General features: G+C 46.1%; 1 protein-coding gene across 1 annotated transcript; it reads left to right on the top strand.

Annotated features, from left to right (window-relative positions):
• Positions 1-6,078: 6,078 nt before the first annotated feature.
• LOC118596558 lies at positions 6,079-11,234 on the top strand. Its single transcript, XM_036207495.1, is given in 5 exon segments — positions 6,079-6,387; positions 6,757-8,781; positions 8,783-9,653; positions 9,656-10,252; positions 10,255-11,234. Coding segments are annotated over 5 exon segments (4,782 nt in total).
• The last annotated feature ends 5,890 nt before the right edge of the window (positions 11,235-17,124 follow it).

Genomic DNA, 17,124 nt, shown 5'->3' with positions numbered 1-17,124 from the left:
AGAGAAGAAATAACATACTATATATATTTTTTACTGTTTGTTTTGATCTTAGTAGGAAAGTAAAGGGGTGTAACATTCTTATAAATTATAAGGCTCATCTTGTTCTATCTAGATACTAGTTCCAAAAGAAATAAATTTATGGTATTTAAATACCATTCCTAAGGTATTTCATCAATACAAACAGATTGAAATGTGCTATGAATCTCATAATCAAAATTAGGAAAAAGTTACAGTGAGATAATTAATAAGGTAGAAGATTTGAGTGTAGATTCTCTGTTGCTGCTTTTAATCACTATGCAGTTTTGCTTTGCAGAATTACTAATTCCTTGTATTTATTCACAATGCAAAAGGCCAAAACATGGAAATTTAATGCATAATTTCTGATTCATTAAAGATTGAAGAGATAAGGCAAGAAAACAGAAAGATAGACTGAACACATGTATACTCTATATTCAAATTTATTTTTGTCTAACATTCTAAAATGTTATATATGTTGATTATTTGATATCTCAGCAATACACATGAGCTAATGACAAATTTTAGCATTAATATAATTAAAAATAAACAAATTAGTCATGTTATAATTTCAGTAATAATACTTTAAGGAAAATACTAACAAATTGTTAAAAGAAAAATTACTGAGACCAGGTAATGTCTCAGTGGGGTAGAGACACATTACCTGAGAAACTAAATGCAAACTCTAGAATCCACTTTAAGGTGAAAGGAGAATTGACTTTACTAGGTTGTCCTCTGACATCTACATACTCACTGTGGCATGTGTGCCTACACATATATCATGTGCACAGTAATAATATTTTTAAGTATTAACAGTATTTATTACAGAAAGACCAATTACTGGGCACTTTGCCAATGGCATTCAATGAACACATTGCTTCTTTTGGTTTTGGAAGTCAGCATGTATGGAAACACTCAAACACAGCTGCAGCAACAGTCAGATCTCTCCAGAGTTAGAGCTGTTCTCCTGTCTGCACGGCAGGTGCCATGGTCTGTTTTCAGTGTCCATGTTCTAAAGGATGCAGGGACAATTTACATGTTTTTTTTTTATTAATTTTTTTTACTTTTTATTTATTCTCTGTGTTTTCCATATTATGTATCGTGATCTCATTTATTTCTCCACCCTTCATATCCACCCTTTGCCCTTGCAACCCTCCCCCCAAATAAAATAAAATTTAAAAGAAAACAGAAAAGGAAAATATCTCATCATGGGAGCTGTAGTGTGATACAGTGAGTTATACAGTAAACCCTTTTTGTACATATATCTTTACTTGCAAGTGTTCATTGCAAAGAATCATTGGTCTGTTTCCAGTCCTCTGGTTTCTGCTACATTATTGATGCTGGGCCCTCACTAGGACTCCTCTTGGACATCCTGTTGTTGCCCTGTGTCATGGAGATCCTGCAGCTTTGTGTCTACAGGACTGGCCCCTTTCACATGCTCCCCCAGATCATGGATGGGGTGGATGTGGGATGGGCCAACTCATAACTCTGGTTCTGGGCCTTGGAAGTTGCAGAATTTGTCAACCTGCCATCACTCCCATCACCAGGGAACCCTCAAGTATTGCCCTTGCCAGTTTACCCCTTGCAGTGAGTGAGCAAGGGGCAAGGTCAGTTCTCCTGTTTTCACACCCTCAGGATCAGCTCTCCCACACTTACATTACCAGGGCCAGCTCTAGAGTGTTGTCCAGGCTAGGTGCAGAGCCCACTCTTCCAAGTACTGTAGCCCGGTGAAGAGCAGGGAAAGCTTTCTTGCTCTTGTGACCTCAGGGTCAGCTCTCCCACTCACCACAAGTGGTGAGGGGGTAGAGGGCATCTCTCCCCAATGAACACCACCATACAGCAGATGACAGGTGGGACCAGATTTCTCATGCTCGTCTTCTCAGGGCCAATTCACCCACACCCCTATCAATGGGGTCAGCTCTACTGTGCTGCCCAGGTGAGGTTTAGGGAATACTTTCCTAAGTGCTGCAGCTGGTAAGGGGGAGGGAGTGTCAGCTCCCTCAGCCACCACAGGAGCCAAGGACAAGTGGGACAGGGCAACTTTCCTTTGTACTCACCACCACATGGCAGATTCGGAATGTGTGGCCAGCTATCCCACTTTCACACCCTCCAGGCTGGCTTGCCTGTACCTTCCTCAACAGGGTCAGCTCTACTGTACTGCCCAGGTGAGGAGCGGGGCCTACTTTCCAGAATGCTGCAGCTGGTAAGGGAGAGGGTGGGCTCCTTTGTCTGTGTTGGGCAGTAAGGGGTAAGGTGGGACATCTCTCCCCTACCCTCACCAGCTGGAGGCAGTGAGGGTCATCTTTCCCTCACTTCAATTACCACACCACAGAGGAGGGAGACAGTACCAGCTATGTTCCTCTCACGCCTGCAGGGCTGGCTCACCTATGCCCCTGTCTACAGGACCAACTCTACTATGCTGTCCAGGAGAGGCTGGGGGCCTGCTCTCCTAAGTGCTGCAACTTGGGAGGGGTGGGGTCACGTCTGCCACATGCTTCTAGTGGAGAGGGGAGTAAGGCATTTTTCCCTCACCCATGAAGGAAACCACAAGAAGGGCACAACCTGCTCTCCCAATCTCAGACCCTCAGGGCCAGCTTGCCCATGCCCCTGAGAACAGGGTCAGTGCTATTGTGCGGCCCAGGTGAGGTACAGGACCCGATGCCCTGAATGCTCCAGCCAGTAAAGGACCAAGTCTTACTAGTGTTCCAGCCAGTAAGGGGTAGGGCCAATTCTGTACAGCCCTATCGTCTCAGCCTTTGGTGGTATCAGGAACCATGGACATCAACAGAGACCATGGCTGTATCAGATCCACGAACCAAACCAGACATGGGACCCAACCAGACATGGGACCCAGCAGAAGCCCAGGCCCAGGCATCACCATGGCCCTAGATGGCAATCATGCCACCAACCCCAGCCTGCTGCTCACCTCTTTCACCTCTTCAGATATGCCTCTATCCATAGGACATGAAGCATTCTGTCTCTGTCTCTCTGTCTCCCTCCCTCCTTCCCTCTCTGTCTCCCTCCCTCCTTCCCTCTCTGTCTCCCTCCCTCTTTCCCTTCCTCCCTCTCTCTCTCCTTCCCTTCCCTTCCTCACTCCCTCCCTTCCTCCCTCCCTCCATAGTACACCATACATTTTCTCACCATAGTAGTGGCCATCTGCCTGGCATCCTAATGTGCCACCAGGAGGCAGGTATTTTCTCCTTGGAGCCCAGGGCAGATTGCTCCCGGCTGCATGTGGGTCTCCTTGCCCCACTTAGTCTATCATGACCCTTGGCAGGACTATGCTCCCTCATCACAATGAGATCATAACAGTGCCTAACCGCCCTGTTCCAGAAGTGCCAAGCTGGTTCCTAGTTGGTGCAGTGGTGTTGCAGGAGTCCTCTAGAGGGCCGGGGCTAGAAAGCCCAGGCTGCTGCATTTGGTTGAGTCCTGCCCACCCCAGCCGCATGGTGTGGGATGGAGGTGTTGTTCCCAGTTTTTATTAAAAATGAGTTACTGAAATCCTGTCAACTCAACTTTCAGGATTATAAAAAAAAAAGTGATAAAAAAAACCTTTCTACATAAATGAATTAATTAGCTATCAAATTATTCCATACAATTTTCATATTTTTCCTCTTTAATGCGAAGCTGAGGAGAAATGAGCCCTGTCAGGGCTATTATCTTCAGTGTACTTTTTTCTTTGAAAACATATTATCTCTCTCCTTTTTTTTTTTTTTTTTTCTCCACTCTGGAACTGGTAAATAGGTAGGCACATTCTATGCTGGAAATACACATCATTATTTTCCACAGTGCCTGAAGGCCTGTTAATAGTTAGTGTTGCATTTACAGGGGGGAAGCATGACATATTCATGTAAGCAGAATTAGATCCATGTAGCAGGGACTTTGGAGAGGGAAAAATGAAGGAACATTGAGATTAGAGCCAAGACTGCCTTCCCTGAGTCTTTAGTTCATTACTAGATCTGCACTTTCTTTGTTTTGGAGGCAAGTTTTCTTCATTGTTGGAAATGCTTGGACAGATTTAGTTTTAATTCCTGAGGGACTTCACAACTCTTAATACTGGCAAGAGATAACAATACCATCTCATTTGTCCTTAGTGCAGTTTTATGGTGCAAAGACACTTTTTACAGATGACAAAATGTAAGCATGTCTACTTAAGTTTCTTTTCCAGTTCACATAGCTAGAAGATTTTAAATTAAGATAAAAACACTTTGGGACCAATGTTGATTCTCTTTCAATGCTGAGATCATATAAGTATTATTGGTAAATAGCAAAGCACATATTTTTAATTTAATTTAACGTTTTAGTTTATGTGTATATGAGGGAGTGAAGAGATAGTTTTACACATACACAAAATTGTACACATATAGAGGCAAGAACAAATAGATATCTGAGAGATGGAGTCACAGGCAGTTGTGAGCCACCTGATCTGGGTAATGAAAACTAAATCTGAATCCTCTGAAATAGCAGCACTTGCTCTTAACCACTGAGCCACCCTCTCCAGACCCACAATGTATGGTTTAGTGGGTTTAAGGAAAAAAATAAACTCTAGGAAATCAACTTATCTTTTTCTTAACATGATAGTAGCAACTGTGTTAATGTTTAATTGAATATCTAAAAGAAAAACCTCACCCCATTATTCAAAAAAGAAACATCATAGAATATTTAACAAAACAAAACAAACAAGAAACCCTGAAAATCAGTTTCATTAACCCAAAATTATTTAGTGCCAGTCAAAAGTAGAATAGGTATTCAAGACCCAAATCAAATGGAAAACAACTTCAAAGACTGTAGGATATAATACAAAAAAATAGAAAACAGAAGAAAAGCGATTGTAACATAGAACATAAGTCTTCTACTTAAGAGAAAACTCTAGTGACTTACAATCCTGGGAAATTCAGTAGTTTATCTTGGATGTTTATTTTTTATGTGTATTTAGAAGTATGTGGAGGGATGTAAGTTATGGTAAATTGTTGTAATATTTCACCTGCAGAGAGAACACTGGTTTCTTGTGAGATGAGAGGTCATACTCATGATACAGTACATAAATTAACAACAAAGCAGACTTTTCAATTAAATACATTTTCTCTTACTAGTTATTTTCTCTGTGAGCAAATTGACTGGCTTTAAAGTATCTTTAAAACAATGGTGTTGAGATCTGCCAAATGCTACTGAGAAAGAATATTTAAGGTAAATGGTAAAGTTATGGACAATAGCAAATACATTGGCTTGGTGCTTTTTGTTGGTGAAGGCTCAAGAAATACATATTTCCTTACTTCTGAAAGGCCATTGTAAGGGAAACAAGGCCCCCCCCACTAGCTCTGCTAATTGTAGATTCAGTGGAAAATACTGCACTCTGCCCCCACGCCCCATACCAGAAAAGTTAGCCCATCATGCTGTGCTAACAGGATGCTTGCAGGATGACCGCCTGCGGTTGTGTTTGCAAGATAAATTGCTTCAGAAGAATGCTTGCCAAATAATCCCTTGCTAGATAAGCTTGGCATTCATTTACCTACCCAGACTCTGAGAAAGACCTCGGAGACATCTGGCGTCCACATGTCTGCACTCTGGGTGACCCCACTCCCCTGCCCTGGTAGAACTGCCTCATAAAAGGCCTGCAATCTTTAAACTCAGGGTTACCAGCTACTCCTCGCGCTGGTGTCCCACAAGCTCGTGTTAATAAAGCTTCTTTTGTGACCCGATATCGGAGTGAAGCTCTCTGTTTTGGACGCTGACCCTAACATTTGGAGGTCCCACTGAGATTGGTAAGGATGGTGGTTTGTCAGCAGGGAAGCAGCTGTTCAAGCGGCCTGTGAGGACCCTTGGACAGTGGGGGACAGACGTGTCCTGAACCCACAGGCTGCAGCTCTGGAGGACGCTCTGGAGTGTGGGGAGCCTGAGACAGGGGCCCCGTCTGATTCCCTTTTGTCTAGGAGATTTTTCAGACGGCCCAGGCCAATAGACAATCTTTTGGTTTCATTTTCCCTACCATTTTGCCGGCTTGTCTTGTTTGTGTGTTGTGTCTCGATTTTTGTGTCCTTCTGTGTCTGTTTCTACTTGTTTGGAATGGGACAGCCTGCCGCCAAGTCTGCCTCCACCCCTTTGTCCCTAACCCTCTCTCATTGGTCGGCAGTGACGGACCGTGCGTTGAACCTGGCGGTTCGGGTGAGGAAGGGAAAGTGGCAGACTTTCTGTTCGTCTGAATGGCCCACCTTCGGAGTCGGGAGGCCAGTAGATGGTACTTTTGATCTTAATATAATTAGGGCAGTCAAACAAAAGATTTTCATTCCAGGTTCGCACGGATACCCGGACCAGCAGGCCTACATTTGGGTATGGGAGGATCTGGTGACTGACCCTCCTAAGTGGGTCCGACCCTTCCTGACTGCTCCTATAGCGCCTTCACTCACTTCTGCTCCGATTCTCGTGACAAAACCTTCCCAATCGACTCCATTACCGACTCCATCCCCTCCTCAACCCCCCTTACCTGAATCCCAGAATGACCTCATTTCATTTGCCTTATACCGCCCACCACCACCACGACCGCCTCCCTATTGGCCCGAACCACGACCTCCAACAGAGACTGGGCCCGAGTCTGTCTTGGTCTCTCCATCGGGTCCAACACAGGGAACCCACCAGAGGAGAGCAAGGCCCACAGATGAGGCACCCCCGGCTATCACACTGCCTTTGCACCCCATTGGGGGAACAGTCGATGATGGGGCCGGGGGTGACATGCCCGCTCTCCAATACTGGCCCTTTTCCTCCTCTGACTTATATAACTGGAAAAATAATAACCCTCCATTTTCTGAGGACCCCTCCAGATTAACAGGTCTCTTAGATTCCATCATGTATTCCTACCAACCTACTTGGGACGATTGCCAGCAGCTCCTGGGGATCCTCTTCACTACAGAAGAGAGAGAGCGCATTCTCCTGGAAGCCAGGAAACTAGTCCCCGGACCAGATGGGCGACCGACTCAACTCCCCACCCTGATTGATGAGCACTTCCCACTAAGACGACCAACCTGGGACCCAAATACCCCGGAAGGTAGGGAGCATCTGTCCCTCTATCGCCAGACTCTAATTGCGGGTCTCCATGTGGCTGCCAGAAGGCCCACTAATTTGGCTAAGGTAGGTGAGGTTCTCCAAGGGCCTGATGAAACCCCCTCTGCCTTCCTTGAAAGGCTCATGGAAGCATACAGGAGGTATACACCTTTCGATCCACAGTCTGAAGAACAAAAGGGGGCGGTAGCGATGGCCTTTATAGGCCAGTCAGCTGCAGACGTAAGACCCAAGTTACAGAGATTAGATGGTTTGCAGGGACTGAGTTTGAGAGATTTAGTCAAGGAAGCAGAAAAGGTTTATTATAAAAGAGAAACTGCAGAGGAAAAAGAAGCTAGGTTAGAAAAAGAGAGAGAAGAAAAGGAAAGACAAAGAGAGAAGCGGCAAAATCGAAATTTATCACGGATCCTGGCAGTGGCAGTGAAAGACAACTCAGGGCCTCGAGGCAAAGGAGGTCGCCCGCCTTTAAAGCCTAACCAATGTGCATACTGCAAGGAAGAGGGTCATTGGGCCCAAGAGTGCCCCAAAAAACAGAGAGGACGAGGCCGGTCAGTCTTGGCCCTTGAGGACTGAGGAAGTCAGGGTTTGGAACCCCTCCCTGATCTCCGGGTAACCTTTGAAGTGGAGGGGACCCCAGTCGACTTTGAAGTAGATACGGGAGCAGTCTATTCAGCAATACAACAACCACTCGGGCCACTATCTTCCCGCAAGTCTCTAGTCCAAGGGGCCAATGGGAGTAGAGAGAGACCCTGGACCACTCAGAGAACAGTCAACTTGGGGAAAGGTACTGTGCAACATTCTTTTCTGGTCCTCCCTGACTGTCCAGCGCCTCTCCTGGGGATGGATCTCCTGACAAAATTAGGAGCCCAAATAACTTTCACTACCCAAGGACCTGAATTAAAGTTTGCCCATCCCATGGTCAGGGACCTCTGCCTCCTCACTCTAGAACTCCCAGCAACAGAGGAATATTGGCTGTATGGGACCACCATCCCCGCGGCCCAACTGACCATGGTCCCCACAGGATTGGGAAATGAAGAATGGATCCGCAGGTTCCCGGAGGCTTGGGCAGAGATGGGGGGACCTGGACTGGCAGTAGAACAGCCACCCGTTGTGGTCACCTTAAAACCCACAGCAGTTCCGGCTCGGGTTAGACAATACCCCCTCAGCCGAGAGGCCAGAGAGGGCATTAAACCCCACATAGAATGATTCCTAGAACTTGGCATACTAAGACCATGCCAATCAGATTGGAATACTCCGCTCCCGGAAAGGAAGCCGGGAACTAATGATTATAGACCCGTCCAAGACCTATGGGAAGTAAACACTCAAGTAATGGACATAAACCCCACAGTGCCCAACCCCTACAACCTTCTAAGTACGCTGCCCCCAGAACGAAATTGGTACACAGTTTTAGATCTGAAGGATGCTTTCTTCTGCCTGCCCCTTCACCTGGACTCTCAGAAACTTTTTGCCTTTGAATGGTCAGACCCTGAGAAATGGAGAACAGGGCAGTTAACTTGGACCAGGCTCCCACAGGGATTCAAAAACTCTCCAACCATCTTCGATGAGGCCTTGCATCAGGACCTCCGAGAGTTCCGAGAGACAACCCCCAAGGTCACTCTCCTCCAATACGTTGATGACCTCCTACTGGCAACTGACAACCGAGATGCCTGTAGGCGGGGGACAGAGAAACTGCTGGGTACCTTGACAAAATATCTTGGGATATAGAGCATCCACCAAGAAGGCACAAATTTGCCAGAACCAAGTCACCTTTCTTGGCTACTCTCTTGAAGGAGGGAAAAGATGGCTGACAGACGCCCGAAAGAAAATGGTGGCCAACATCCCGGCCCCATCGGATCGCCGTCAACTGCGGGAGTTCCTAGGTGCGGCAGGGTTCTGTCGCCTATGGATCCCAGGATTCACCGCCATAACTGAGCCATTGTCCCCCTTACTCAAGTAAAAGAACTCCTTTGTCTGGCAAAAGGAACACCAGACAGTGTTCGAGACGCTGAAGAAGGCACTCCTGTCAGCACCTGCCCTCGCCCTTCCTGATGTGAGTAAGCCCTTCACCCTGTACCTCCACGAGAAAAAGGGGGTGGAGGTTGGTGTACTAGCGCAAGCTCTTGGACCCTGGAAAAGGCCCATCGCCTACTTATCCAAACAACTCGACCCAGTGGCTAGAGGATGGCCTACTTGCCTTCGGGCAGTGGCAGCAGTGGCTACTTTGGTGAGAGACGCGGACAAATTGACTCTGGGGCAGCACCTGACCATCATTGCTCCCCATGCCCTGGAGAGCATTGTTCGCCAGCCGCCCGAACGATGGCTGAGCAATGCCCGGGCCACCTATTACCAGACAATGCTACTAGACCGAGACCGCATCACATTTGGGCCCCCGTCCCTTTTAAATCCGGCCACTCTCCTCCCAATCTCCCCGGAGGAGTGTGAGAATGAATTAGTCCATAACTGTGAGGCCATCCTAGCCGAAGAGACCGGGGTCCAAAAGGACCTAACAGACCAGCCTCTAGCCCATTCTGATCTGATATGGTATACGGATGGCAGCAGCTTCCTGAGTGAGGGGCAGAGGAAAGCAGAGCAGCCGTAGTGGACAAAAATTGGGTAATTTGGTCTAGTAGCCTCCCGGAAGGAACTTCAGTCCAGAAAGCAGAATTGATCGCGCTCACGTGAGCTCTCACCATGGCTGCAGGGAAACGGGCCACAATCTATACTGACAGCCAGTATGCATTCGCAACAGCGCATGTGCATGGGGCAATATATTGGGAGAGAGGTCTACTAACATCGGCCCGAAAAGAAATAAAAAATAAAAAAGAAATTGAGGCCCTATTGGAGGCTGTAATGTTGCCCCGAGAGCTGGCCATCGTACATTGCCCTGGGCATCAAAAAGGGGACTCCCCAGTGGCAGCGGAAAACAGGAAGGCCGATCAAGATGCTAAGGAGGCTGCCCTCCGGGATCCAAGGAGCCTGGCCATTCAGGCCTCGACTCTGGAGGATCCAGCTTCTGAAGAGGCTCCACCCCTGGAACTTCTGAAAGACACTCTGGAAAGGATCCACAAATTAACCCATCTGGGCAGCAGAAAATTGATCCAGCTGACTACAGAAGATAAGACCCTCTCCCCAACTGAGAAGAAGCAAATGGCAGAGAAGGTGGTAGCTGCTTGCCGGGCCTGCCAGCATATCCTGGGAAACTGGCCCCCGGAAAAAGACTACGAGGAACCCGCCCTGGCCAGCATTGGGAAGTAGACTTCACCGAGGTAAAGCCAGCTAAGTATGGCCTAAAGTACCTGCTAGTGTTTGTAGATACCTTTACAGGATGGGTAGAAGCCTACCCCACCAAAAAGGAGACTGCAGTAATAGTCGCTAAGAAAATCCTGGAAGAAATCTTCCCAAGATTTGGACTGCCTCAGGTAATTGGGTCAGATAATGGCCCAGCGTTTGTGGCCCAGGTAAGTCAGGGACTGGCAAAAATACTGGGGATTGATTGGAAGCTGCATTGTGCATACAGACCCCAGAGCTCTGGACAGGTAGAAAGAACCAACAAGACCATTAAGGAGACCTTAACCAAATTGACCATGGAGACTGGCTCTAGAGATTGGACGATGCTCCTACCGTATGCCCTCTTTAGAGCTAGAAATACCCCTTCCTTCATGGGTCTTACCCCCTTTGAACTGCTCTTTGGGTGTGCACACCCAGTTAAGAACCTAACCATCCAGCAAGGAGAAATCATGCCTTCCCCTCTGTTTGACAGGCTGCAAGCTTTATCATCTGTCCAGCATACACTGTGGAAGCAGCTGTCCGCGGCGTACCAACCCGGTGGGGACAGTGCTGCCCATCAGTTCCACGTGGGGGACTTTGTATACGTCCGCAGACACCAGCATCAGACTTTGGAACCCCGGTGGAAGGGACCATACCAAGTCCTGCTGACCACCCTGACGGCAGTCAAGGTGGACGGGATTGCTGCCTGGATTCATGGCTCCCATCTCAAACCTACCCCTGACCTGGATGCTGATTTGGACTGGACTGTGGAGTGGACTGAGCATCCCCTCAAACTCTGCATTAGGCGCAGAAGCTGGCCAGACAAACCTCCACCGGCCACAACCACAAACTTGGCAAGTGAAATCTGGGATGGGGGATATGGTATGGACAGTGTCTAGCTCAGACTACCCGCTGGGAACCTGGTGGCCTACACTCCAGCCAGATATCTGTCAGTTAGCAGCTGGACTAGACACCTGGGACTTGCAGGGGAAGGAACCCTGTAGCGAACTCCCCATAACAAGTGAAGGAAAAATGAATGATGGAAGGCCTCAGGGATGCGCCACCCCCCGGAGGAGATGCCTCCTCAATTATTTGTCATTCTATGTATGCCCCCAAGATGGTAGAAAAAGAGGGGATATTCATAGGTGCGGGCGACCAGAATCCCTATACTGTAAGGCTTGGGGATGCGAAACCATTGGAACCACATATTGGAAACCTAGCTCTACATGGGATTGGATCCGAGTAGGGCAAAACATCACTTATCCTGAACTGGCCAGGGGCCCTTATCTGGTTCATCATCCTTGCCACCCAGATGACCTTGCACCTAAGGGTAAGCACGTCACGGGATGCCAGAACACCTCCCTGTGTAATGTACTAAACATAACCTTCACTACTGAAGGAAAAACATCCACATCTCTAGCTGAATGGTACAAAGGTCAGACTTGGGGTTTGAGATTCTATGCTCCCAGACATGATTTTGGGCTTCTCTTTAAGATAAGGCTAAACAAGGATAATACACTAGTTCGCCCGGCTATCGGCCCAAACTCGGTCCTTCCGGACCAAAAGGGGCCCATGCCTAAAATCTATCAGCCTGAGATTTGCCCCACACCCCCAGAAAGCATTTCAGGCCCTCCAACAACTCCCCCAGGCCTAGGGACAGGAGAAAGACTTATAAACTTAATCAAAGGAGGATATCAGGCTTTGAATTCAACCTATCCCAATCTCACTGAGACCTGCTGGATCTGCCTTCAGCTCAGCCCTCCTTATTATGAGGGGATGGCTATGAATGAAAGTTTCACTTACAACACCTCAGCTAGCTGTGATTGGGGGACCAAGCATATGTTAACTTTACCTGAAGTAACAGGCCTGGGAGCCTGTCTAGGACATACCCCTACCTCGGGGAGACCCCTCTGTGCCCGCACAGAGAACATAACAACCACAAATGGGTCCCTCTTCCTTGTCCCAGCCCTCGGCCTATATTGGGCATGCAGTACAGGACTCACCCGTGTGTCTCGGTTGCAAGTTTCAACCAGTCTAGAGACTTCTGTGTCCTTGTCCAAATCTACCCGAGGCTAGTCTATTACCCAGCTGAAGAGTTTGAGGAGCATTTTGCGGGCAGGACTAGGTTCCCCAGAGAACCTGTCAGTGCCACCCTAGCCATGTTGCTAGGAGCAGGAGTGCTAGCTGGGGTAGGAACCGGAGCAGCAGCATTAATTGAAGGCCCTAGGCAGTTGGGGATCCTAGAAGCGGCAGTCCAACAAGACCTGAGAGCAATCAATACCTCCGTTACTGCCCTAGAAAAGTCTTTAACTTCGCTATCGGAAGTGGTCTTGCAAAATAGACGAGGACTGGACTTACTGTTCTTAAAGGAAGGTGGTCTGTGCACTGCCCTGAAGGAAAACTGTTGCTTCTACACGGATCATACAGGTGTAGTAAGGGAATCGATGACCAAACTTAGAGAAAGATTAGATGCCAGAGAAAAGAACTTACGAGGCTCTCAAAGCTGGCTTGAGGGATGGTATAATCAATCCCCATGGCTAACTACATTATTGTCAGCCCTCACAGGACCACTTATTGTATTAATTCTTATCCTCATGGTTGGACCATGTATCCTCAATCGAATCTCGGCTTTTGTAGGATCCCAGGTAAATGGGGTTAAGATGATGGTCCTGAGACAATGGTACCAGACAGTATCTGGCAGTGACCTTTAGGATTAAAGGTTGGCACAAGAGAAAGGGAGGAGGAATGAAAGGCCATTGTAAGGGAAACAAGGCCCCCCCACTAGCTCTGCTAATTGTAGATTCAGTGGAAAATACTGCACTCTGCCCCCACGCCCCATACCAGAAAAGTTAGCCCATCATGCTGTGTTAACAGGATGCTTGCAAGATGACCGCCTGCGGTTGTGTTTGCAAGATAAATTGCTTGAGAAGAATGCTTGCCAAATAATCCCTTGCTAGATAAGCTTGGCATTCGTTTACCTACCCAGACTCTGAGAAAGACCTCGGAGACATCTGGCGTCCACATGTCTGCACTCTGGGTGACCCCACTCCCCTGCCCTGGTAGAACTGCCTCATAAAAGGCCTGCGAGCCTTAAACTCGGGGTCACTAGCTACTCTTCACGCTGGTGTCCCACGAGCTCATGTTAGTAAAGCTTCTTTTGTGACCCGATATCTGAGTGAAGCTCTCTGTTTCAGATGCCGACCCTAACACTTCATGGTAAATAAAATCTTAACTACTGTTTGATTTTCTTCCACTTATATAACTGACAGATTTGCTTATTTAATAATTTGAATAATTAGGAAAAATATACAGGGAGTGTCAGAGTCTAGAACAAGAAAATGTTATGTGCACAGGATGACACACTTCAAGAAGAGCTGTGAAAGTTGGTGTGCAGGGAGAGTGGTGCAGTCTTTGTGGAGGCAGGATCTCCAGGGCACTGTAAGGAATTTGCCCAGCATAGCGCAACTGCAGCAGCATCTGCCTCAGATCCTGTGAGAAAAAGCCAGCTCAAGATCTGCTGCTATTGCTCAGGGCTTTTGTCAAGTCTTGTCTGAAGTTCTAAAGTTAGTAGTCTCAGAGCTACTCTTGCTGGCAGATGTAATAGCAAGCACTACCTCCACTGAAGAGCAGTGAGTCATTCTAAGCCTCCAGTGCTCAGGTTGCATGGGTCCAAAGTCTAAAACACTGATAAAAATGTCATCCTGTTTTCAAGCTGATGTGTAAACTGGTCAGAATGTTCTTCATTTGGAGAGTTTGTGAATAAGTTCGGCATAAGTGCTGTTTCTGGCTTATGTGTCCTTCATATGTATCATGAAGCATTTATTCATACCTCAAATTATGATTTCAAACATCTCATTACATTCATCTTTAAACTAATCTGCCCTAAACCATCAAATTTCAGGATGTCAAATAACCTCCAAGCTGTTTGGATTCTCTCTTGCATTCTGAACCCCCAGCAAGGTGTGTGCTTTGCAGACCTGAGTCACCTTAGTGAGTTTACTTAGCTTATGGAGAATAGTCACGCATATATGTTGGTAAAAATCACATCTCATCCAAATGGCTCTTCAATGGTGTATTTTCTTTGTTTTAAAAAAAAAATAGTAATTCTTGTGTCATTGCAGAAATTTATGGTACTGTCTTCTCACAGGACAATGACCTTTATTTAAAAACTAAAACCTTTTAAAATCAGTTTCTGTGTCATTAAAAACGAAATTAGAATGTCAGCAATTTCAAGACCTAATAGATTCACATTTACATGTCATTATTTAACTTGTTTTTGTATTGGAATCTCCTAAATTAACCAATGTTATGCAATTCCATTTCACCCTGAGTGAAGTTTGATGAATTTAATATGAGCTCGGGTTCCTTCACTCTTCTGACAGTACTTCTACTCCATCCAGATAATTGCCTAAGGCTTCCAGTCCTTCCTTGATGGAGTATGCATTTATTTAGGCATCAAAAAACAATTTCTCTTATTGTATGAGAACTATTTTGTACAAAGAGGTAATAGCCAAACTCACAATATTTAATGCAAATTCAGCTCCATAAAGCATTTCTTCTACTATACTAATTATGCAAATCACTAAGGTTTTGTTTGTCTGTTTAGTTGGTTGTTTTTTGGAAAGCCAGTACTTGGATAAGGTCATGCAGGCAGAGCCAAGAAAGCAGTAGATGCATAGCTTTGTTTCTTGTGCAAATGAAGCTCAGACCATCCCCTTGCCTTGAGGCCTAGTGGCTCTCTAGAGCAATTGACTGAGAACAAAAGAGGTTTTTACATATCAAGGTGGAAGGTAGTGTGGAGCAACATTCCTGAGGATGCAGAGAACTACATGGCCAAGGAAAAAAAGAGACAGAGGTTTTCTGTAGTGGCAGACAGAACAGCATGACCAGGGAGAAAGGAAGAACACAGAGGTTTTGTAGATGGTAAGGTAGAACACTTGTAGAGTTCATCAGAGCCAGGAGTAGAGGACGAAGATGAGGCTGGAAGCATAAGAGCTTAGTTGTTAGCAGGACTATGAGAGGGCTGTAAAAGAGGGGACAAAGACGAACTGAGTGTCAGGATGGAACTGAAGCTATGTAGACAGGATTTCACACCAGAGAAATAAAGTAGATGGACAAAGAGCTTGGTGTATCTAGACTTATTCCTGTCCTGAATGCCTGATGGAGCTGTAGCTGTATAGAAAAAAATTTGTCTTAGAGGAATAAAGTTAACAGACATAAAAGAATAGTGTACATAGATTTTTTTCCCTCAGATATCCCACACCAGACTTACCGTCTTCCCTGGACTCTGGGCAATCCATCTCTCTCTATCTCTCTCTCTCTCACTCTGTGTGTGTGTGTGTGTATGTGTGTGTGTGTGTGTGTGTGTATGTGTGTGTGTGTGTGTTTGTTTGTGCACATCTGGATGTGCCTTGGAGACCTAAGAGGGACACAAATCACCTAGACCTGGAGTTAACAATGTTGGTGGCTGCTATACAAACTTGGGTCCTCTAGAAGTAATAAATGTTCATAATCACTGAGCCAGCTCTCTATTAAGCCCCTAATTTCTATTTGTCAGTTATTTGGTGCTCTTACCCTGTGAGGAAACGTCCCGAGACACAACAAATCCACAGAACAGTTTTTATTGAGATAGGATAGGAAGAGACAGACATGACAGGCCTGTGGGAAACACACATGGTCAAGAGAAAGGAGAGACTGGTCCAAAAAACGGCACCAGCTTATAAAGAGTGGGCCGCGCATGTGTACAGGAATGCACGTGGCTACTCCACACATGCACGTAGATTACATGGCTGCATGTGCTTTATGCAACCAAGCAAAGCCATGGAGTCCTAGTCACGTGAGATGTTTTGACCTGGAAATGGCTATTTTGAACCAGAAATAACTCGGTGGGAGTGTCTAGGTCGGCCAGGCATGCCCAACCACGTGGGCATGTTGTGACTTCATATCACTATTCACAGTACATTCTACCTGCTGGCTTTTAGTAACGGCTTCCTTATTTATGTAGCAATAATAGCATTATAGAAACCAAGCTTTCTGAAGATAGATGTGTCTTCCTTACATACATACATATACACACACACACACACATATAGAACACCCCTCCCTCCCTCCAACTCTCCTTTCCTCCTTTTCCCTCTCTCTCTCTCTCTTTCTGTCTCTGTCTTTCTCTGTCTCTCTCCATCACTCTGTCTCTCTGTCTCTCTGTCTCTCTGTCTCTGTCTCTCTCTCTCTCTCTCTCTCTCTCTCTCTCTCTCTCTCTGTGTGTGTGTGAATGAGTATATGCATGTGACTGAGGAGCCAGAGGCATAGGATCCCCTAGGATCTGGAGTTACAAGCAGCTAGGGCTGACACACATGGATGCTAGGAATTGAACTCAGGGTCTTCCACAAGAGAAGGACACATTTTCAAATGCAGAGCCACCTCTCCAGCCTACTGTTGTGTAGCATTATCATAATAGAGAGTCGAAGAGAACAGGAGGTTGTCATCATGTTTTTGTCAATAAAATGTAATTTTTAAAAGATCATAAGATTATTTGATAAAATAACTATAAAATTTCATCTTTCAAAGTCTTTTTGAATAGGGTAATATGTAATTGATTAAATTATCAAACTAATATGAAATAACATTTATCACTAGGATAATTTTCTATGTGTATATAATTTAATCTATGGGTATATAATTTAATTGCAGCTTTATCAGGACAATACAGCAAAAATGCTTCAGTGCTCAAGGCTCCTAAACAAATCAGCTTCTCCAGTTGATACCCACTCCAACCTCAACCTTGCATGG

This window comes from Onychomys torridus, chromosome 1, assembly GCF_903995425.1.
Source record: "Onychomys torridus chromosome 1, mOncTor1.1, whole genome shotgun sequence".
Classification (NCBI taxonomy): domain Eukaryota; kingdom Metazoa; phylum Chordata; class Mammalia; order Rodentia; family Cricetidae; genus Onychomys; species Onychomys torridus.
Note: the sequence above shows the minus strand (reverse complement) of the source record. Positions and strands in the feature narration are given on the sequence as shown.